The sequence below is a fragment of the Bombus bifarius genome, unplaced genomic scaffold, assembly GCF_011952205.1.
Source record: "Bombus bifarius isolate JDL3187 unplaced genomic scaffold, Bbif_JDL3187 scf7180000008199, whole genome shotgun sequence".
Taxonomy (NCBI): Eukaryota; Metazoa; Arthropoda; class Insecta; order Hymenoptera; family Apidae; genus Bombus; species Bombus bifarius.
The window spans coordinates 5248779-5270709 of record NW_022884505.1 but is presented as its reverse complement, the minus strand read 5'-3'; the positions used below and the strand labels follow the sequence as shown (position 1 = coordinate 5270709).

The 21931-nt window shown below is 37.3% G+C and overlaps 1 protein-coding gene across 3 annotated transcripts in view; it reads left to right on the top strand.

The window, feature by feature from the left end:
- Nucleotides 1-21931, top strand: part of LOC117210104 (GTP-binding protein RAD) — an 81492-nt gene that overhangs the window by 51138 nt on the left and 8423 nt on the right. For all 3 annotated transcript variants that reach the window (XM_033452770.1, XM_033452769.1, XM_033452771.1), the window contains exons 4-5: nucleotides 1031-1246; nucleotides 21718-21800. In XM_033452770.1, coding sequence (XP_033308661.1) covers nucleotides 1031-1246; nucleotides 21718-21800 — 299 coding nt within the window. The remainder of the gene's footprint in view (nucleotides 1-1030; nucleotides 1247-21717; nucleotides 21801-21931) is intronic.

Below are 21931 nucleotides of genomic sequence, written 5' to 3'. Positions count from 1 at the left end.
GAGCTCGATGTTGCAATTCTATCGAACGATATTTGCCTTTTTAATAATTCACGAAAGTTTAAACGAGCGTGCTTTGAAAGTCAGGAAATTTGTATAATAAATCGTACCTGGTTGATATAACGTTAAATTTGAGATTTTGTGTGGATAAGATTTTAACGAACGATATAATACAAACGTAACGATACGTAACTACATGTTAATTTATTTCTCGCTTTTTCAATTCATAAAATCTAATTACTTCCTGTCAATGAATGCATTATTTAAAATACCAAGATTCACTGATACGACATTCCGGCTCGTACCCCTCGATCGTTTCAATCGTGGGGTAACAAAGCGGTAGTTGAATATCTGTACGTATTCTAGTTCTATCGATTCACGGAAATGTTAATTTTCTGGATGCTTGTGTCCCTTTCGCGTAATTTAATCCTTGCTTTCCAAGCACAATCCCGAAGGGAGCGGTTCGATTGCTTTCGTTTCCAACGACGAGGAACGCGCTAAAATTCTGTTCTACCATACCCAATCGTACAGTTGCACGGAGTATGTGATTTTTCCGTTTCAGATACGTTCTTTCTCTTACGATAAACTTTCGATCGTACAGTTTTCCCGGAATGATCATCTTTAGCGATCCATTTTTTCTAGAAATTCTGTCTAAACAATATATGACAAGTATTTCTTAATTATTATTAATTACTCGAGCTAAATTGTCGAAATTCACGCATTAATATAAGCCATCGAATTTTAGTATTCTACATAGGATAACAATTAGCGTAAATATTACAGATTTCCAGAAATTCTATTCGAATAGTTTACAAGTATTCCCGCATTGTTGATAATGTTTCGAGGTAAAAGCAAAAGATTCACACGTTGATATAGACCATCAGTTTGCAATATAATAATATGCGATAAACTGACAATTAGTTTCTTCCACGATCTCTTTTCATGTAGAATTATAATATTTATATCTCAGCGATTATGTCATTTTTACTACCACTCTTTCCAATAACACCGTTTCTTCTTTTTCATATTGCAGGAGTCATTAACAGGGGCGACTCTTTTAGAAGAAGAAGATCAAGGTCGAACTCTTTGGCACCTGCGGAACAAGATGGCGAGGAAAAACGTTCCGTGCCTGCGAAAGAGATCAGCTCGTACACCGTCGCGATACTGGGTGCAAGGGGTGTCGGGAAAACCGCCCTGATCAGCCAATTTATGACCAGCGAGTGTATAAACGCGTACGACAGACAGAAAGGTAACGTAACATCGTGTTTTTCAAGCACTCGTATCTGCTGCTCGTAAAGCAAGCGAGTCGTGTTTAACATACGAAACTGAAAATACTGGCCAACTTGACGAAAGTGAAATAAATTGCGTCAGCGAATGTATCCACGTAACAGTGACGGTGAATCTGAGGGATATTTGAGATTCGATGTTTGATGAAAATTTACCACTTTGTCCAAATGTTAGTAATTACAGATAATAATTAAACGACTGAAAAACTTCCTTATCGCTTTTGCTTCGTTTCTTTTTTTATTTCGAATAAGTTGTAAGACGGATGTCTTAAGGAAGAAAAACAAATCTACGATCGTACACATTCTATAAATATCGAATATTTCTACATAGGTTAGTTGTTTCTAAGAAAAAAAATATCTTTCTAAAATCCGTTTTATCGAAAGTCACGTGTCTGAAATTTTATTACGTTTTATAATATTATGTTCGACGATAGTTAATCTATACTAATCCCATAGATTTCATATTTCCGACGTGCAAAGTTCTTCGCATAACTCTCGATGTAATTCTATTCATGGAATATTCTTACATTCGTGATATTTCAGATTCTGTTATACGTATACTCTAGAAATTCAGAATAACGTAACTCTGCTATCAACTTTTATCATTTTTGTTCGCAAGAACTTACAACGTAAAGATATGTTTGGAGTACCAAACGAAATATCAGAATTATTATTAAGAATTATTTTTAAATTTTCCAATATCGCACATACCTAACAAAATCCTAAATATCTTCTCGATACCTTTTCTTTACGGACCTCGAATTGCTTCTGAAAAGGAGCCAATTTTCAAACCTTCGAACCATAGGATGCTAGTTAACCGTCTCCCCAAAAACACTCCATTCTCCATTCTCCGTTTCTCAGACCTTCGTTTTTCTCGTTTTTCCAATTTTCTTCCGTTTTCTTTGCCGCTTTCATCAATCCTTCCTCCTACTGCTAGTTACCCTCGAGTTTCACGGTCATTGATGAGCCGAGCAAACCTTTGCTCGGTTCCTTTCCTATCTAGCTGATTTGCCACGGGGAAATACGTAGAAACAAGTACGAGAAGAATTCCAAACTGTTTTCAACTATCGCGAATTATGAGCACAAAAGATATGTTAATATATGATAAGAAACAAAATTTTACTTGCATAAAATTTTATTGAAATTTAATGAAACCGCTAAAAGAAGGACGCTTTGATTTATTCTATCGATTCACGATGCCATTTGAAATAGCACGTATCAGGATAACTAGAGAATGTATCTGATGAAAGTTATTCCAAGCCATCAAAGATAGTGGAACATTTCTCACAGCAATATATAGTCGTTGACAAAACTAAATGGACAGGTGCTAGATATTAGTGAAACAGATTTAGACTAGTATTGATATCTTGCGTATATTTAAATTGTATTTATTATATATTCTTCGAGACTTCTAGAATCTCCGCTGAAGCAGAATGCTGCTAAAATCTCAGGAAAATCCTGCGTGTAGTCTTTATACTGGTTGGTGAGTGATACGATGAAAACATGATTGACACCGCGATCTATTCTGCCCGTCAGCCTTCGGATGATTGTGAAGCCGAGAAGTGGATAATTCGCAGACTTAATGAAAGCTTCGACTAGGAGTTTTAACTCGAGAATCGCTGTATAACGTCGCTATAAAATATTTCGATTTGGTCTAGCACCTGGGTTCCTAATCCATTTATTTTTTATTGAAAATTTTATACATTTATTTACTTTAATACGGCTACACACTGTCGTATCAAATACAAACGAATTTAAGTTAAGGGTTTTCAATCTTTTCCATCTCATGGCACGTAAACTAATTACTAGAAGAAGATATATTATATTTGTTTCAAGACAGAGATTCACATCGGACAGCTATTGTGATTTTTTAATCTGGCAGTCGTCAGTGTTTCCGAATAAATACTAGACACAAGTACTTAAGTATCGCGTCCTTTTAAAATTCTCGCGATGGGTCGCCTGTGGATCTCTCTCTTTTACATTTTCAACAATAAGATCATACGCTCACGAGCGTATATCTACCAAATATTAATCTACCAAACTACGCAACGTCGGTCTTTCAAAACCTCGGTAACGATCGTTTCACTCGTTTTCATTGGCTCTAAATCGCGCTGCGAATTGAAATCGCGAATTTTGACCTCGCTCACCCCGTTTTGAAGCAACGAACCGTGTCGGTTTCCGTTTTCCGACCGATTGTATATAACTGTTGGCGGGCGTCGGCGACCTTTTTCCCTCGTTTCGTTCAACGCTCGCTCGGAGAAGCCACAATGGCGATGACAATGCGCCAGACGAACGTAGCTCGCTTTCAGACTGCTTCTCGGTTATGCATAGCTTTATTTTTGGCTTTCGCGATGAAACGCCTGGTAACGAACCGGAGTTGACCACGCAATCGAGAAAGCGAATTCGCTCGTTGATACAGCTTCTAGAAAGGAAATGTCAAGAAGGATGAATGGATTTAGCGGCGGATGATAGCAGGAAGCTACTTGTTATCGTACATCATTTTGCTCTTGGACGAAAGGGGTCGGGAGTAGCGAAAATGTTGGATCGTCGCCGTTCGTCTTGGTCAATTAAGGGGAGGATGGGTTTGTGAATTTTCATCGTAGTACGTCAAATTTGTTGTTTTATAGGTGGCAGGGTGTGTTTGTCCGACACTGTTGAAGTGAATTCTCTAGTGTTTAGTTTTCTTAGTTCTCGAAGCCGTTGAACGCTAAATCGGTATCGTTTAACACTAAATCAATTTGAAGGACCTCAGCTTCGTAGCTTTTTCTAGGAACATGTCTTGCACAAATGGGGCAGCGGAGTACAGACAGGCTAGTTTTTCGTAATTATATAAATACCCATAGGTCCATGGCTTTGCAGCTCTCTTGTAAAGTAACGCTGCCAGCGTGCGGATCTGGACTGGCATACACGTTGTACTTATACTTAAACTTACTTAAATATATTTCTATTGTACATCCATCCACGCATTTCCTCTCTCAATTCCGAGATAAAACCTCAACAGGCACGTTTGTTGGTATTAAATTGAAATTGAACGACAGAGTAGTTATTTATTGGGATAAAGGGGTAGAAATATGTGATGTTAAACTTGTAATGGGACGATGTTCTTTTTTCATACGTTTCAGAATGCTTCGATAATTATAACAATTAAATTATTTTTATGGATATAAATAGAATTTTCTACCGCGTGTAAAATTTAGCGTGAGATTTGATAAACGAAACGCTGATTGATCAGCGTATGCATTTGTGCAACTTTTTGAAATTAAACTATCGTAAATTACGTTTCGGTTTGTTTGAATTATACTTAAATTATAATTAATACTATATATTGAAATTAGCGTCATTGGTTACTAAGAAAATCTATTGAATTTACCGAATTAATACATTCGCGATATAATACACGTATACAACGAATTAACGTGTCCGCTGTTATTGACATAACGTCACGTCCACTCGATAATTCAATTACACAATGTTACCAGCGCAACTATTTTGTTTTCCAGTTTAAGCATTTGGACGAAAAGACTGCCTATTAAGATAGGCGTTATCGGTTAGAATAAATATTTTTCCGGCGAAAAGAAGTATGCGAATCCAGATACTAAGCAGATATTCAGGTATCGATCATTAACGGTTCCACTATTTCGCCAAGGAAGCTGCGCGTATAAACAAAAGGCTCGGACAGCGCGAAAGAAATATTATTATCGTCGTATGTTTCTATAAATTTGAGACTACATCCTCGAAAAGAAAATGTTCAAAAGAAATAACGTAGGTTCGATGGTCTACTTCGTTCGAGTTTCCGATACAGGCTAATGAAAATGAAAGCAAAGCTGCGACAAGGTTTCGAGAAACGACATTTGTACCGTCTTTTACGAGCAACTGCGTCTCGTCAGGGCAATCGTTCGATGTTTTTCTAAGCTCGTGCGCGGTCAACCGAAAAACGAGTCATCGACTGCGAGATCAACGTGAATCATCGACTTTATTTTGCATGAGAGTTTGCTGGCAAGCGTGTCGATGGCCCAACGCACGATGGACACTATCTTCTACTCTATTTCATTTCGCGGTGCCAGTGTGCAACTCGGCATCAAGCGTTTCCACCACGGAAATATCCGCGTGTCGCAATCTCCGCGTAATCATAAGCGGCGTCGAAAATAGAAATTACGAATTTTTCGGGCGATCCCCGCGTATCAATTTCGTCAACTACGACCGTTCCGACGAAATATGAATTTCGTCTTGTTCGTCGCGTTCTAGTAAAATCGTATCTCCGATTAGACTCTCTCGTGGATCTGTTTACGTTAAACTTAAGATATTCGTTAGATCAAACGTTGAAAGATAAATCTCTAATTTCTCAGTTTTCCTTTTCTTCGATTAATCGCATGAAAACAAATTTAAGGAACGTAGAATCGTTTCGATTTCTCTTGAGAACTGAATCTAGGGTTATTTAAGTAGTATAATATATTTATATTTATTTATATCCTGACACGTTTCGAGATTCGTTTAAGCGTCTAAGTTTAAGTTTATCAAAATGTAGATCCGACTACTTCATTGCAAAGATCGGTATATACGTATCGTCTCGTTAGGTTACTGGATTTCGAATTATAGTAAGTTTAATAGGACCGAATATTTCTCTTCCACGGTCTTCTCTCTAGAATTACCAAATCCAGATTTATTCCGTTCTACGGACGTTTCAGCTACTTAGTCTGTAGGGATTTTAGTACACCGGTGGTCATTACGAAATACGATATTCGTCACTTCGCCGCACCTTCGTTACGTTTCGATACATTCGAGGGAACAATTTAAAACGCTCGCGAATTTATGAGAAATAAAATAACAAACAGCAAATCCTATCAACATACGTACAAAGAATAATCCTACGGGATTTCCGTAAAAAATGATGTACGTAACATACATTTTAATCGTAAAGAAAAGTTTCAAATTCGATACACGACACGCTCTACTTCCACCTTACTTGCTTATTTTATTTCATTCGATTTTATGATTTTTTCTAATTAAAATATTGTCTCTACAATAAATAGATAAAAAAAAAGATCGCGTATTAGATAAAGAAAAGGTATTGCGATCGTCGTTCTGGAATTAATAGCAATATCCGAGTTAAAATCGTATCTGACAATAGACAAAAGGTAGGGAAAGCACGAAACTCGCTGAAATATCGGCGGTTGACGATAATAGACCCACAATAGAAGTCGGTAGGATCTGTTCTCGATTCAGGTGTCTCGAAATAGATCGCTTGACGAAAATAAGCGAGATGGTTTATAGTTCTGACAGACTGGTCTTCGTTCGTATCCGATTAACAGCCCTTGGCCAAGAAAAGCCGTTTTACGCGAGAAAGCTGCTACGTGGCTGTAAACGTGTACGCTCGGACCCGATCTAACGCGTTGGCCAACGGGAAAATCGGCTGTGCGTGCATCGTTCCATTCTTTTACAAATAATCCGAGTACGATTTCAACGATTTACACGTTACGGCTAACGGCTCGTTAAACCTCGCTGGTTTACGTAAGAATCCACCTTGTGTTTCGATTCCGTCCGATAGGAAAGACAAGAGTTGATCTTCTTCGATGAAACGAACAGTGTGGCGATCCTGTAAATACATCGATCGTAGTTGGATCGGTTACGAATTGATACGTTTAAGTGGTATAGTTTGTCGTATAGCGTTTACGTACTAATTAATTAGGTCCAAGCAAATTAAATTGCGTATCGTTTAGTAGTATTTTGATGTTGCGAGAACGAAATGTATTTCATAATCGTATCGTACGTGCTATATAAAACATTTTGAAGTGAGACGCGTCTGTCGCCATTATACTTGTAAACTTTAAACTAATTTGGAAATATATAACATAGAAATTAGAAGATATTCATTGCAAACATATATTTAGTAGAAAAATTAATGTACAGCATGAACGATCGTTTTAAGCGTATAATAAGTGTCAAATATGATCCTATCGTCATAGTGTCAAAGATTACCGATAGAATGAATAATTGGTCTCTGCAGAATGTACGTTTGTACTAAATATCTCGTCATTTTTATGTATATCTTTAGTTTTCTTTCAGATATAATCGTTACTATGCTAGCGAAATTTCAGAATGTTTCATGTGACACGCATAATATATCAATGAACACGAATGTTTTTAATCTCGCAAAGGCAACGTTAAACGTAATAAACGTGCAAAATTTTCTGAAAAATGGTCGTCCTTCCAGTTTGCTAACGTTTTAAAAAATCTCACGCCGTGAAATAGGACTAAAGATTCTAAAAATTTGGCGGTATTCGTAAAAAGCGTAAAACGAGATATTCGCACTAAAATACAATTACTATAAAATTATCATATTGAAATCTAATTACTACAGTCATCTTTCCGGTATTTTTTATCTTGTCACTGTAGAGAAAGCTTAATTGGAAATTAAAAAGATTCACAATCTGTTAATTTGCTTTGGTTTTGCTCGAAAATTGAGTTTTTAACGTAGAATTTTTTCTCCAGCGTAATGAATCCTTTTCTCTTTTGCCAATTCTACGTTCCACGCAACGGGAAATGCATCCTAATATAATATCCATAGAAATGATATCAAGCTGGCACAAATTATGTACCATGAGAATGTTGCTGACAGCATGAATATGTTTGTTCACGTAATCTTCAGAGCGTATTTTCCCTAATGGCGTGACATTTACGCAGACAATGAAGTAGAGGCAGCTTACACAACACGGCTATGGATATTCAAACGTAAGGGTAGGCCAATAGGCCAGGAAATTGTTAGGAGAAAAATATGCAAAGAATGATCTATATTTACGGTAACCTATATGGTGACATTAATTTTACCAGCTTCGTGTATTTTTCAAGTTAATTTTCTATACTTCCATAGATAAAGAACGATATCAAACATGGTATAGATTGTTATCGTGTACGTTGCTCGTTATAATATTTGCAGCACGAAGAGTATCTCTATTTACGTTCTGATACTTTATGTTCAGGAAGATATATAAATTTGCATAAATGCTCTTAATTTATTAATTACCTTGAATCTACCTGGATCGTTTTTTTTCGGATATCAAAGTAAAATCCCAATTTTTCTCGTCATACCGTCATTTCCATCTTCGGATCCTACTTCACGCTCTATATCCTAATCGATCACCGCCAAGCTGAAGCGACACCAACAATTCTGGAAATTCCAACTATTCTTTTCACTCGTAACCAATCATCCTTTTTGGATATTTCTAATCTTCCGTTTGCGTGATCAATGATCACAACGAAAGTAAAGTTGCTTTCAAGGGGTGTAACGACACTGAAAATGTTTGTTTCGAGACGGTTCGAACAACAGAGGAACTTGCAGAGCTTTCTGGGTCGAGGAGGCAGGCCAGTCCGTCCAGGCGACGTGAAATATCGTCGTGACACCCTGTTTGCTTTTCACCTGCTGTAACAGATACAGCTCTTCGCCACGATTACGCTATACAACTAACGTCGGTCTCGAGCATCTATTTCACTCGGCCATGACGTTATCGGGAAATTGCCTGCGAGTCGTTCTTCCATCGCATTCATTCGCTGGCTATTTATAGTGACAAACGGTTTCTTTGGACTTTCCGAAAGGATTTGGATTAAAAAGCTCGCGTCTTTCCGCGTCTTATTAAAATTGTTCTCGTGGCAGATTTCATTTCTCTTCGCTACAGAAGAAGTTTCGTCCTTCCTCCATCGAAAATCTCGATTCTTCGTTTTTGGTTTTTAATTTATCTTTTATTTTTATCCTTCTTTCTTTCGAGATGATTTCATCGTGGTTTCTCGCGTTTCAGTAACAAATTTTTACATAGACGGGATTACGTTGATTCTTCCCTTTCTAGGAATCGCGAACGAAAACGTGTATTTACATAGTTAAGAAAAAAGTAGAAAGTATGAAAGGAAGATGGGTGTAAATTTGTGAATGCGAAACATTGTAATTTTTAGAGAAATAACTATATTATTAGAGAATTAACTATATTGTTAAAGAATTAACTATATTGGAATACAGTTTACAAACAGGAGATCAAAGAGTTTAGTTCTCTGATACTTTTTGTCAAGATTCTTCTTACAATATCTTTTCGATAACCTTCGTTTCATACGATTTCGTGGAATTGAATTACTAATAATTTTTAATAGCTCGCTTAGGTATAATCTGCAGATTTTCCATCTGCAGATTTAGGCACTGAGGAAAACGGAGGTTTGATCGAAGCTGGAAATTGCCGCTGTTTTAATTTCTTTATTTCGAAGAATTTACGCTGATGCTTTTATCGGAAATGAAAAAAGTATTTCAATCTTTTCTCTAATAATATTTTATAATAATAATAGTAATAATAATAATAATAATAATTTTTAAAACATCGGTCTTCGAGATTCCTTCTTCTTTCGTCATAAATCACTTTCGATTTCGTTTTTGTAACTTCTCGATAACATTTTTTCATTCGTTCAGATTGTAACGAGCTCGATCTGCTTAATTAAAATACAGATACTGGAGAGCTTTTTCATATGGAATCGACGCCGCTGGATTATCGTTTAAATCCAATCGACCAATGCAAGACTTTGGTCGACTTACAAACCACGGATTTGTGCCAGCAAGTATCGTTTCCATAACGGCTACTTCTTGCACCCGTATCGCTATGCTCAGCCAAAAATGTTGCTCGCAAAGTATCTCTTCGTCATGCTCTCGTAGATATAAATTGCGGTACACCGTTAAAGAAGATTAATTGTGAAATGAGTTTGTGGTTTTGTCTGGTAGGTTTGACACGTAGAATATACAAAAGCATTACATGGTTGTGCCTGTTACGTTATTATAAATATACAATTTTTTATATTATGTAATTTATATTCTAATTAAACCATGTTTGAATTTTTAGACTAGACAGCCACGTTAATTTATATTATTTGTGCAGTTTATCCATTTATTATATATTATTTGTTTCGTCATACGTACTAATCGATAACGTTGTATCGTTAGATTATTGCTGTACTATTCGAAGTTCGATCACGTACTCGACTACATAACACTTTTTCCTAGTCTTAGTTACGATTTACAGTTACAAATTATTACGTTTTCTACGAAATAACGATACATGTAAAACGGAGAAAATTGGCAATTTTATGTTTACAACAGAGCCTTCCGACAGAATTATCTTTTCACGTTTAAACATTACCATTTGGTAGAAGTATTACATTACGCTCAATATGCAGTATTTCTTTCACTGGCAGCGATTTAATTCAGGCAGTGCTTAACCGCGAAACGGTGCAACGAGAAACTTCGAAGACGTTTGGTTTGGAAAGGATCGCTAAAGGATACACATTGAAAACAGACGGTCGTTTCTTTGCCAAGTAACAAAAACCGACGTCAAGAATAAATCTTTGTTGCGCGAACGTCCTAGATTCGAAAGATGGTAACGATTTTGGCTGCTTCCTTTACGAATCCTGCTATCCATTTTTCGTTACACATCCTGCATAATTTCACTGGAAGCACGTACTTAAAACGGAGACGTACGGTTTAAGGTTCGCATATAATTTCCAATAACTTGCAGATGAAACAGATATTACGACAAGATTTTATCGAAACTTCTATCTCGAACAGAGTAACAAGAATATTCTCGTTTAAAATTTTACATTCTCTAACAGGATCGTTATTAATTTTCGAAATTTTATTTGGATATTCTAATTCGATATTCGAAATGTTCGAGTATCTTCGAAAATATGTATGATTTTTAAGTTTGATCGATTAAACGAATTTTTTACATTCACCGAAATATCTTAATTACCAATATTCTTCTGACTTTAACTAATTTCTATTTTCTCTGAAACATCTTCTAATTACAAATATTCTGTTAATTAATCTTTTTCTCCATTCGATTCGTCCATATACGTATTTCTTTTAATCGATCAGATATCAACCTGAACGATATTTATATTTCGAATTTTTCTTAAATTTCTATAAACGCCCCGATTTCTATTATTATTTCCAAGAAATATTTTCTACGAATTAGCGATATTCCTCTAATTAATTTCCCACCTCCATTTCCTGAAATTTCCATAAACATCGTCATTTCTATTAATACGTAATTCCCATGTATTTTCTAAAGGCATTTGCTAATTAGCAACATTCCCCTAACAAGTCTCCCACTCACCAACCCATCCGCTTTTCTAGTAATTAAGCAACGATTTCAACGTTAGACCATATCAACTCTAAATGCATTCACGAAATAAATCCGTTTAATACGAACGATGCCGAATATCGAATATCGAAACACGCGGGAATAATTAGCGGCCAACGTATCTCGATCGATTGTCAATCGTTTCTGAACAAAATTATAAACCAACACGGTCCCCGATGGCGATATCACGGTCTGTGGTTCCGCTTTAATCCCACAGCTGACACAACAAATCGTGCGTGTTCACGGATTACGACGAAGTGCATGAGCATACTAGACGGGTAATAGCACGATGACCCCGCTGGCTATCCTCTAACGAGGCAGGATCGATTTAACGCGCGTCTGGTTATGTTTTTATCAACCTCGTCGGATACAGAATCGATCGGAGCTCGATGATCCATTGGTTGCTTTCGTAATCGAATCTCATCATTTAATAGAATCTTGTTTCGTAATTTTTAAAGCTTCTTCCTCGAGCCAACGAGGCTCTGTTTGACTTTGATTATGGTTTTTGCCTGAGTTTATCAGCGAAACAAAGCTGCAAAGTCGAGAGAAAGTTGAAAAACGCTTTTTTAATTGGTACTCTGCGAAGTTGGGCGAAAGGTTGATATGTCTTCGACGAGTAGCTATGAAAGGTTATCAGAGAGGGAAGAAATTTGTGGTTTTACTCTTCCCGATGAAACATTCTTCAGCCTGACGATTTGATTTTCTGAAAGTTATCGTTGAAATTAGTTAGAGATATACGAGATTTGTTATTTCCCAGTTTCTTTCTGGTTGAATTTTGTCTTCTTATTATACGACGTATACATCGTGTTATACGATATATTTGCACGTGTAAAATAGGGTTAAAATTATTAAAATATTTAAAGATTTAAGGATGTTTCTTCGTACAATCGTTGGTACAATTTGAATACTATCGAACTGGATCTACGTGTCGAAATATAATTTTTAAATACCGAATATGTATAATTTCTCGTTAATATCCATCGATCATATATGGAACCTTTACGACACTTGACACGAAAAAATGATATATACTTAAGCTAAGCCTACACTGACAGGCAATTGTCCGCAAACACGTGTCGCAGTCAATCAGCATCTGTCTTTCTGCGGATTTCCCTCGAAAGACAGATGCTGATTGGCCGCGACACGTGTTTGCGGGCAAATGTCTGTCAGCGTTGATTCAGCTTTATCTACAAATCTCACTTTCACGTTAAAGGTTGTCGTTCTTCCCAAATCTTCTTTAAAATCAGATCCACGCCTTATTTCCTTTAATTTCCTTCGATTTCGAAAATATTGCTCGCACCTCGCTCTACGGACGCAATTTCAAATCTTCCGTTTTAATTAAGTCGAACTAAATGCAATTAAGAGCCCGATCCAACTCCGTAGACAACTTACTCATCGAGTGTGCGCAGTTTTTTCTAAACTCGTGCAATTACCGTATCCGAAGACGCTTTCATTTTGCGTGTTCCAAGGCGCCAGCCTTTGTGACCCGGAACGTGGATACATTAGAAACCGAAGTTTCCCGTTTACTTAACAAAGTTACGCTGGGTTTCGAGTAAACTTGCAGCTCGTCTCGACTTGGACCAGAAGTTGAAACGTTCGACGAATTCGTCACCGAAGACGCCTCTGTAATTACTTGGGACGAGAACGCCAAGATCGATCGCGTTTTCACGGGAAACTCGCCGTTTAAACGCGACCAAGATAAATTCACGCGGCAAGTTCCACAGGTCTGCAACAAGTTTTCTGGTAACGCGACGACGGAAGCGTGGAACGCGAGTTTCAGTCGGTACAGATATTGTAATTGGAACGTAGTCCTCCTGCGAATAGGAGAAACGTTGAGAACTCGTGAGAAATTTATCTTGCTACTTTATAGACGATCAGGATTCGATGTAGCGTAAGCGGGTTTCGAGATTCGGAAAAATTTGACAAACCGAGGTTTCTGTTTCTGTTTCGCTCTCCTTACATAACTAAGGTGAAATAGCGATTAGATAATCTTGTACGGAGAAAAAAATATTGTGCGATTATATCTAATATTTTGTAGTATTCTAATATTTGTAATAACCTCACGTTAGATCCGATCTGTTTCAAAATCAGCAACGAACAGTTAAGTTAAATTCAGTCGGATCAACCGGTGTTAATAAATTGTTACAAAAGTTGTCAAATTAGTTTTGTCGAATTTACAATTACTCAATTTAAAACGTGGATATCCCTACTCGTAGCTTCGTAGCTTCAAAATACACTTCGTCGTGTTTGAGAGTTTTTAAATTCCCCCAAAACGGAGCAAAGGAGAATAGTTCTATTACCGTCAAAACAAAAGATTCGTAATATCATCGTCGCGGAATTTCAATGACTTTAACTCTTTGAAATTGGAACTGACCTTACTAATATCGCTGATAATTCCTAACTGACCGTATTGACGAGCTTTGATATTTGCCGAGAGTTCGCTTTTGATGGACATTAACGAGAGTCCTTTTGAGGCCCCTGATCGATCGCTGATCTTATACGAAAGAGATACCGCGCAACTGGTCTCGAATTTGGTATTTGGAAATGCAATAAACTTTGCGGGACTTCGACCAGAGTCGGCTTCGGTCTGGATCAGTTTAGGCTCGATGTTAAGCTCCACCTTTTGAATTTCCCCTCGAAACTGAAGCTGTTCAGAGACGACTAAAACGAGTTTTTAAATCGGTATTAGAGTTTCGAGTAATAAATTTTAATTTTGCTCGGTAGAGTGTTCGCGATACCAATAAATTAGAGCCTTAATTCGAAAATATGTCGTCAAAATTCTTAACTCGATAAAATTTGATCGCGATCGTAAAGCGTAGGCTTGGTCGTTCGAACTTACGATGCGTAGGTAACAGTAGCTCGCTTCTCAAAGTATATTTTAATGAACGAAGTTTCACGATAAATGGAACAAATAATGGAAATATTTAATTCGATATCACGCTTTAATAGATTGTACGGTGGAAATTGTACATCGCGCAGTGAACTTTGTAATAACATCATTTGAAATTAAATCGGTAAGCGATAAGCGTTTTATCGACCGAATGCGATTTCCTGTATTACAAAATATAATTAGATTACGCAATAGAGAAATGTAAACGATGGTTACAAACGATGCATTAAAATTTCTTCTTTAATATAGTTTAGCGGTGTATTTTGTTTTTGTAGAAATTTGCGAGAACGCCGGTAAAACGTTTCTGTAGATTATCCGGTCTCAACCATCGTCATTAACATTAACTGGTGTAACTGACACAGCGAAATTAATAATAAATTAGTATGTACGTAAATACGTATATTAATCGCGTAATTACAGAGTCTACGTTTCAAATAAATCGAAATAAATTGGACCAAGCTTTTGCAGCTGCGAAAGAAAAAAGGAAAAATGTTCAAACGAACGAACCTCGACTTATTTCTTAATTACAAACCTTTTTCAAGAGAGGGTTATTAAGTAGAAAAATATATGTTTCTAGATTTATTTATAAATCCTTTTCCGTAGACGCGATTCCATATAAATACGATAGATATATAATAAAAAATTGCTTATAAGAAAAATACGAAAAGTGAATCATGATTTGCATCGCTTCTATACAATCACCCTTTTCATACGAACGTCTTCGGTTTAGTTTTCGGCACACCACCACTCGTTCGCTAATGTATACAAATTATACACACGCACACAGACACGTATACACGACAGAATAAACAGCATGAAATCATGCACGAATCTCTGGCGAGGTTCTCGACGGAATCGTTAATACGACGCTTTAAATACGACGCTTTTAATAAGACCACGGTGTCATTAACCTTCGCGATCCACTTAGCGACTGAACGTTCTCGTTCTTCGCGACGACTCCACTGTTTTTGGAATTTCTCCCTCGCAATGTTTACGTTTACGAGGATTTCCACCTTCTGGCCATTGTACCCGCGTCTTATAAAATAGCTTCTAATTTGCTCGTTCCTGTATCATCGACCAAGCACTTTTAAACGATAAATATGCGACTCAAAGTTAATTCGTTTCTCGTTTGTGGTAATTTTCACAACCAGCGGAAATCCCTCGCGCAATTTCTACAGTAATAATAATTGACGGTAATCATTCATAGTTCCACTGATACTTATATTATTAACGAAACGTTAGAAATTATCGATCGGTGTATTTCGTGGTATTACAGTAACAAGTGTGACGATGAAACAACAGTTTTACGATAAATTTCATAAACGACAAGTAATCCGAGTTTGACGCGATATGGTAAAATTGTGAACGGAGAGTTTACATTCTGCATTTTGTGATTCGACACCTATGAATCTTCGTTTATCGTGCTACGTATATTATCCTTCGAAGAATCACAACCACCGATCAAACGTTTTTAGCATCAACCAAGTTTTCAGGACAGAAAAAAATAAAAAAAAAAAAATACATAAAAAAGCTCCGCTCCCCAGCGGCTTAAATCCAAAAATTGTATTATACAACGAAAAATGTAAAGCGCTGACACATAATACAGCATGGCTACGTCGTATCGCCGCGTATCGGTACCTTTGCCTAACATATCATTACAAAAATTCGCCGTTTATTGCGAATATGTACCTAAAACTGCATTCTTGGGCTCAATAAACAACTTTAAATCGTAAAAAAAAAGAAACGTTTTTAGCATCTTTCGTAGCGACGTTCGAAGCTTCTCCGCAGAAACGGCAAAACGCAATACACTTAAAAAGTCGAGTCTAATTCAAGAAATAAAATTACACGCACGTTTCCTACCTACATTTGTTTCTTCAATTTGATTTCCACCAAGCATATCACTTGCAAATATAGAACTCGAACAGATTGCTCTAGCTTTTGACGTCATATTCCTCATAACCTTCTTCCTGTTCTAAGTTCACCGCCCACGTTTCATACGCGAGAAACACCCTTACGTATCGTGCCTTTCTAATTTTCAATATAATAGGACAAACTTCTTGTTTGCTCACACGACAAACTTGGGTCGACCACGAATACAATTTCTCCTTGTCTAACGTACATTCGGGATATAACATCGTTCCCGAGATATTGTCATCTTATTGTCGTTGCGCGTTGCACAAGTTTGAATTCGATTTACATACGGTTACGGTAACTGGATCCCGTCGTATTGTGTCCTGGTCTAGTGTTATGCAATATGTGCGGTATATCGAGAACAAAGCGTGGATATAGCTATGACGAATCAATGTACGTTGTTAGACTCTTTACATTAATTTATGAGTTACGTAAACAGCGTTATTTTGGGTGAAGATTTATCACGATACAGAGTTTGATTTCTTTCTTTCATCGATACAGAGGTATGTATAGTTGAAATGTATGAATTTAACAGGTGCTTGATTCACGAATATCTTTATATCGGTCAAAAATTAGTAATTTATATTAGATTTTAAACGAACGTGAAAATTCACCGGAAACTTACGAACAGCTCGAGTCTATAATTTGCGTATGTTATACTCGATACTGTAATAGATTGGCAATATAACGCCAGGTTCATAATTTTGTTTCTTTCGCGATTTATGGATTGAATTGAAAACGTCAGTGAACAATTGGTAGAAATGTTCGCCAAACGTGTTACAGAGAGTAGAAATCCATAATTTCAATCGTCAAACTTTTTTACATGAGATGACTATGCGTAGAATATTTCGATAGATTAATAATATATGATCGACGATTCTTTCGTTCTTGTATACGACATACATTTTTTTATTCAATTCTTCATAGATAAAGTGATTTAAATTTGCAATTTAGATTTGCAAAGATCCGATAAGCGAGCAAATGAATACGTTTCGAAATTTAAAATCGTCCGAAATATCATTACGGATAAAGTGGAAATGGACTTGTCGTTTTAAACAAAATAATAATAGTAATTATTATTCTTTGTACCGTATAGATTATTGCTTTCAAATTTTACAACATGGAGATTAAAAAATATACTTTTTCAGGATTGACGGATTTATAATTTTTAGATATTTGTTCGCTGTATATCGTTCGATTACGTCGAAAACTTTTTTACTTCTTAATGCCGAAAATAATGGCGATTAGTGTTACGACTTACTTTTATTTCGCGCCTTATCGTCACTTTTGCGACCAACGTAATTGCATACTTTGGGCGGCGAAATTTCTGGTACAACCCTGTCTTTCTAAATGCAAATTTGACGCGCGCTCTTCCACCGCTCTAATCTCTTTAATATTCGCAGTGCAGGATACTCGAAACGACGCTAGCCAGATTGCGTTCCGTTAGCAGTGTTTCTAGATGAAACTACAGTATTTAATTACAGGTCGAGGAATATACAAACGGGCTTTGTTTTCAAAAATTTCCATAATTTCCTGTTGTTTCCTCTCGATCAAAAATCAAGGAGAAATGGTGCAAGAAGGAAGAGAACAACTTTTGCGGAAAGAATTTCTGCGCAGAAAACAATTTCTATAATATCTCTATAAAGGAGGCATTTCTAAAAGTCTGAAGTACTTCTACAGTGTTTTTACACGAAGGGTACAAGATTGGATTTTCCCATGAGATAAAACGTTTGAATATTTTTCGAAAAACTTTATGACGCTTGATGTCGAGTTTACCAAATATTTTTTACCACTTCCATTGGGTACGCTACGCGTAACTACATTACAAAAGTTTCGTGTTGTCGAGAAACTTTAAGGTGTACTCCACTTCGTCGCGACTTAGTCGCCAGAACTTGCTTCCTTATTGCATTTCAGCCCCCTCAGAAAAATGGGACGAGAGGTTCGATATACGAGGAACGTTGCCTTCGGCATTAAATATTTTCTCGTTTTCAATTTTCCCCGAGATATTTTTCATAATCAGCTTAACACCGTTATGTACATCATCGATGTTTTATCTCCGCTTTTAAAGGAAAATAATGGGATTCATGAAACTTTGAGGATACAAGGGACGAGGAGATGCGTCATGTTAAAAAGGAAATATTCTACTATGGAAAGCTTAATGAAATTTTTTAATCACGTTTATTGGAACGAAAAGTAAAGCCTGCCTTATAAAGAGAACATATTGTACCTTGGATGCTGTAAACAAAAAGTTCACGTATCTTTGCAACATAAATTAAAAGATTTGTTTATGAAGATTTTTTAATTTCTTACTATTTATATTCCAGCGGTAAAAATTAAAAATTTGCTAAGTTAATCCTGCAGCAGATATTTTTAGTAATAATCGTTTCTCTAAACGAAACAACTACTCGTACAAAAATTGTCTTATGCGTCCCACATCCTGCAACAAAGTTTTTAATTAAATACAATCAGTGGAACTCGTAAACCAACAAACTCGCAAACTTCTTGAAACTTTAATTGTTACCAGAACATAATCACGGGTCTCCCTTCTCTTATCTCACAAAATTCTCCTTCGCCGACCACGCGTAAATAAGAATATGAAACGAGTCTCGAAGTGGAATAAGGATTACACGCATCTTTCAAAAGATACACGTTACGTTGCACCGGAACGTCTATTATCCAACAGCTTCTCGAGCCAGTAAACTTTGCGTATAATATCCTCCTACACCCGTAGAACCTGGAATCAAACGAACATAAAATAAAGTAACCGACAGAAAGCAAAAATTGGGGCCGATGTCGAGTTTTACGCGATAATTTTGAAATCGGGATCGAGGTCAAGACGCGACGAAACCGTGTTGGGAAGACTGCGTCTGCTCGTAGTAAAACAAAAGATGGAAGGAGAAGAGCACTAGCGATGGGATTAAGTTCAATACGTTTTTGTAAATTCGAATCAAATGCAATACCCGAGGTTTACCTTATAAGGCTGAAATGCTACTCGCAACTAAACTGGAGATTTTTATGCTTCTATCGTCAAATTTAGAGCTACGATACAGCTGTACAGAACGTACGTAATATTCGAAGATTTAAAAAATGTTATATTTAATGGAAGGGATGAACTTTTACGTAGGTTCATTTTCTTCAGTTACGTTGATAAAAGTTAGCCTAGCCATAATGTATAATCGTTAATTCATCGTACTTGCGAAGCGTTCGATCTTCGCCAACTGTTTTCCAGCCTTAGAACGAGTACGTGAAAGTTTCGACAGTCTACTTGCAAGTACTTTGATATTAGAATGACGATACTCTTACAATTATACCAATCGACTCATGAGAGTCGGAAAAGCAAGATGGATATAGTCGATCGTTGGCATAGAGTTAAAAATTGCTATTTATTGAATATTACTATCTTTGTTGAAATAGTGAATTTCAACGATAACCAAGGAACGTGGTTTTAAGGGAATTTCCAGTAAGATTCTCGTAAAGTTCCAAACTTATTTGAAAAGGGCTCGATTCTACTTAGGATTACTTCCTTCGTTTCTCAAAGTATTTATAGACTTGGAATCTATCGCGTTTAAGTTGAAATCTACTTGAAAACAATGCTTCTTTTTTTTCGAAATACAGTACTAATCTAGTCGGCCAAACTACTTGCGACGTATTTCAGTCCATCGCTAGAAAGCACGGAAAGCGATGGAAAATCGCGGGACGCGAGGAAACGCGCGAGGAAAGCGAAACGGGTACGTCGGTTTCCAGGAAGGTGTAAAAAAGAAAAGTACAGGAACAGGCGGGCAGAAATAGCGTCGGTTAATTTTGCACCGGTCCGCTGCTATAAACGTACATCATACAGCCTCCGCGTCTGTTCATCGTCTGACCTCCTCTTCTTTCTCGCGCCTTTCTTTTTCTTCGTTTCTGTTTGCCTCCTTCGTCACCGCCTTTCTTCGTCCCTTTGTATACATACACTGAACGTCTGTTATCAGTTTACGACGTGGAACTTCTTCTTCCACTTCTACGGTGTTTCTCTTGAAAAGCTTTTGCCATTATCTTAATTATGGAAATTGAGGTCTGACGGAAAGAGGTTTTTGTAAAACGGCCGCGGAACGAAGCAAGAGGCTTTATCAAAGAATTGCTTGGGAGCTGTACGTATTCGTGAACAGACGACTCGAGGTGAAATTTTCTATTATGAAATTTCCATGTTGCGGTTGCTGCAAGAGAATCGGTTTGCAAAGCGTAATTTTTTTTTTTTTTGTAAGAAATATTTCGGTATTTTGATCAATTTATTTTTGAGCTACATTGGCTCGAATCTAGGTAAAAGTTAATTAGAATAGATATGGTGCGACGTATTATAGGGGATCGTGCAATTTTACTCATTTTATCACAAGGAAAGGACATCGTGTGCGTTAAAGTTGATTTTTCTTTATTTCGCTTTATTACTACCTTTATTACCGTTTCAACGTTAGTAGAATCTAATATTATCGAACATAGACCAAACATTCATCGCTTTCTATAACCAATCGATACCTCACTCCCTTAAGGTCGCTGAGATTTACGTGTTCCTTTCATCCGATTTCCTAGTACATTAAGCAACTCCGACCTTCTGAATCGCGTCTCCGTCGAAACGTACAAATTCTGTGTGTAAACATTTCGCGAGCGACGTTTCTCGTTTCAAAAAATGACTATTTATTTCGATCGGTGTAAAACTTTGTAACACGTAATATTATCTATCGCGTATTTTTGAACTGCTCGATAGGGATTTCTATCTTTTTTCCACACGATTGGAAATTTATCCTGTTCGCAATAAGGAAGAAATAAATAAACCATCTCGAAAATAGTTCTCGGAGGAAGTGGAAAGATCTTCGGGAAGACGTAAAAAATTCATTCCGACCTATCGCTTTAACTGTCGTAGCCCGTTGCGATTTCTTTTCCCCGTTTATTTTCCTATTTCTTCTCTTCGTTGTTTTCTTTCTCTGTGAAAGATTGACAAACATTTAACTCCCGCTACCAAACTATTGAAATCTCACCACAAAACCAACAATCGCTCGACCAGCTGAAATCATCGGACCACAGCATCGATGCGATTCCCGGAAGCGGCGGACGTTTGGCGATGGTGGTCGACGAGCGGACGCGTGGACGCATTTAGAGTGGCGGGATCACGCTTAGCTAGCGCGTCTCCGTTCGTTTATTTACAGCGGTTCCATTCGATTATTTTCCTTTCCGCCACGCGATTTCCTTCTCATTTCTCCCCTTTCCTCGATATCTCGTCCTTGCCGCGGACGAATAAAGGGGATGGTCCAAGGAAAAATAAATGAGGCAGCAAATCAAAGGGATCCGTAGCTCCTCCTCTTCCCATCTTTCCATCCCTCTTCCTCGATAATACCTCTTTTTTCCTTCATGCCCCCCCCCCTCTTTCAGCTACGCTCTTTGAGCTGCTTTGTGTAGCGCCACGTCGTTCATCTTCTTTTTCCCCTCTTTGTTTCAGACGTACCCAGCGAGCAATCCGTTTTCGTCATGCTGAACGGCGAGGAGAGCGAACTGAGATTCCTGAACGTCGCGAACCCGAAGGTGAGCAACCGCTTTCGAGTTCCGCGTGTTAGCTGGAGGGCGCTTTACAAAAGACGCTTAGCGTCCATCCTTTGAGAGAGCTGCGTTATTCGATCGGCTCCCCCTTTCGACTTCTTTCAGGCGATGCTTTA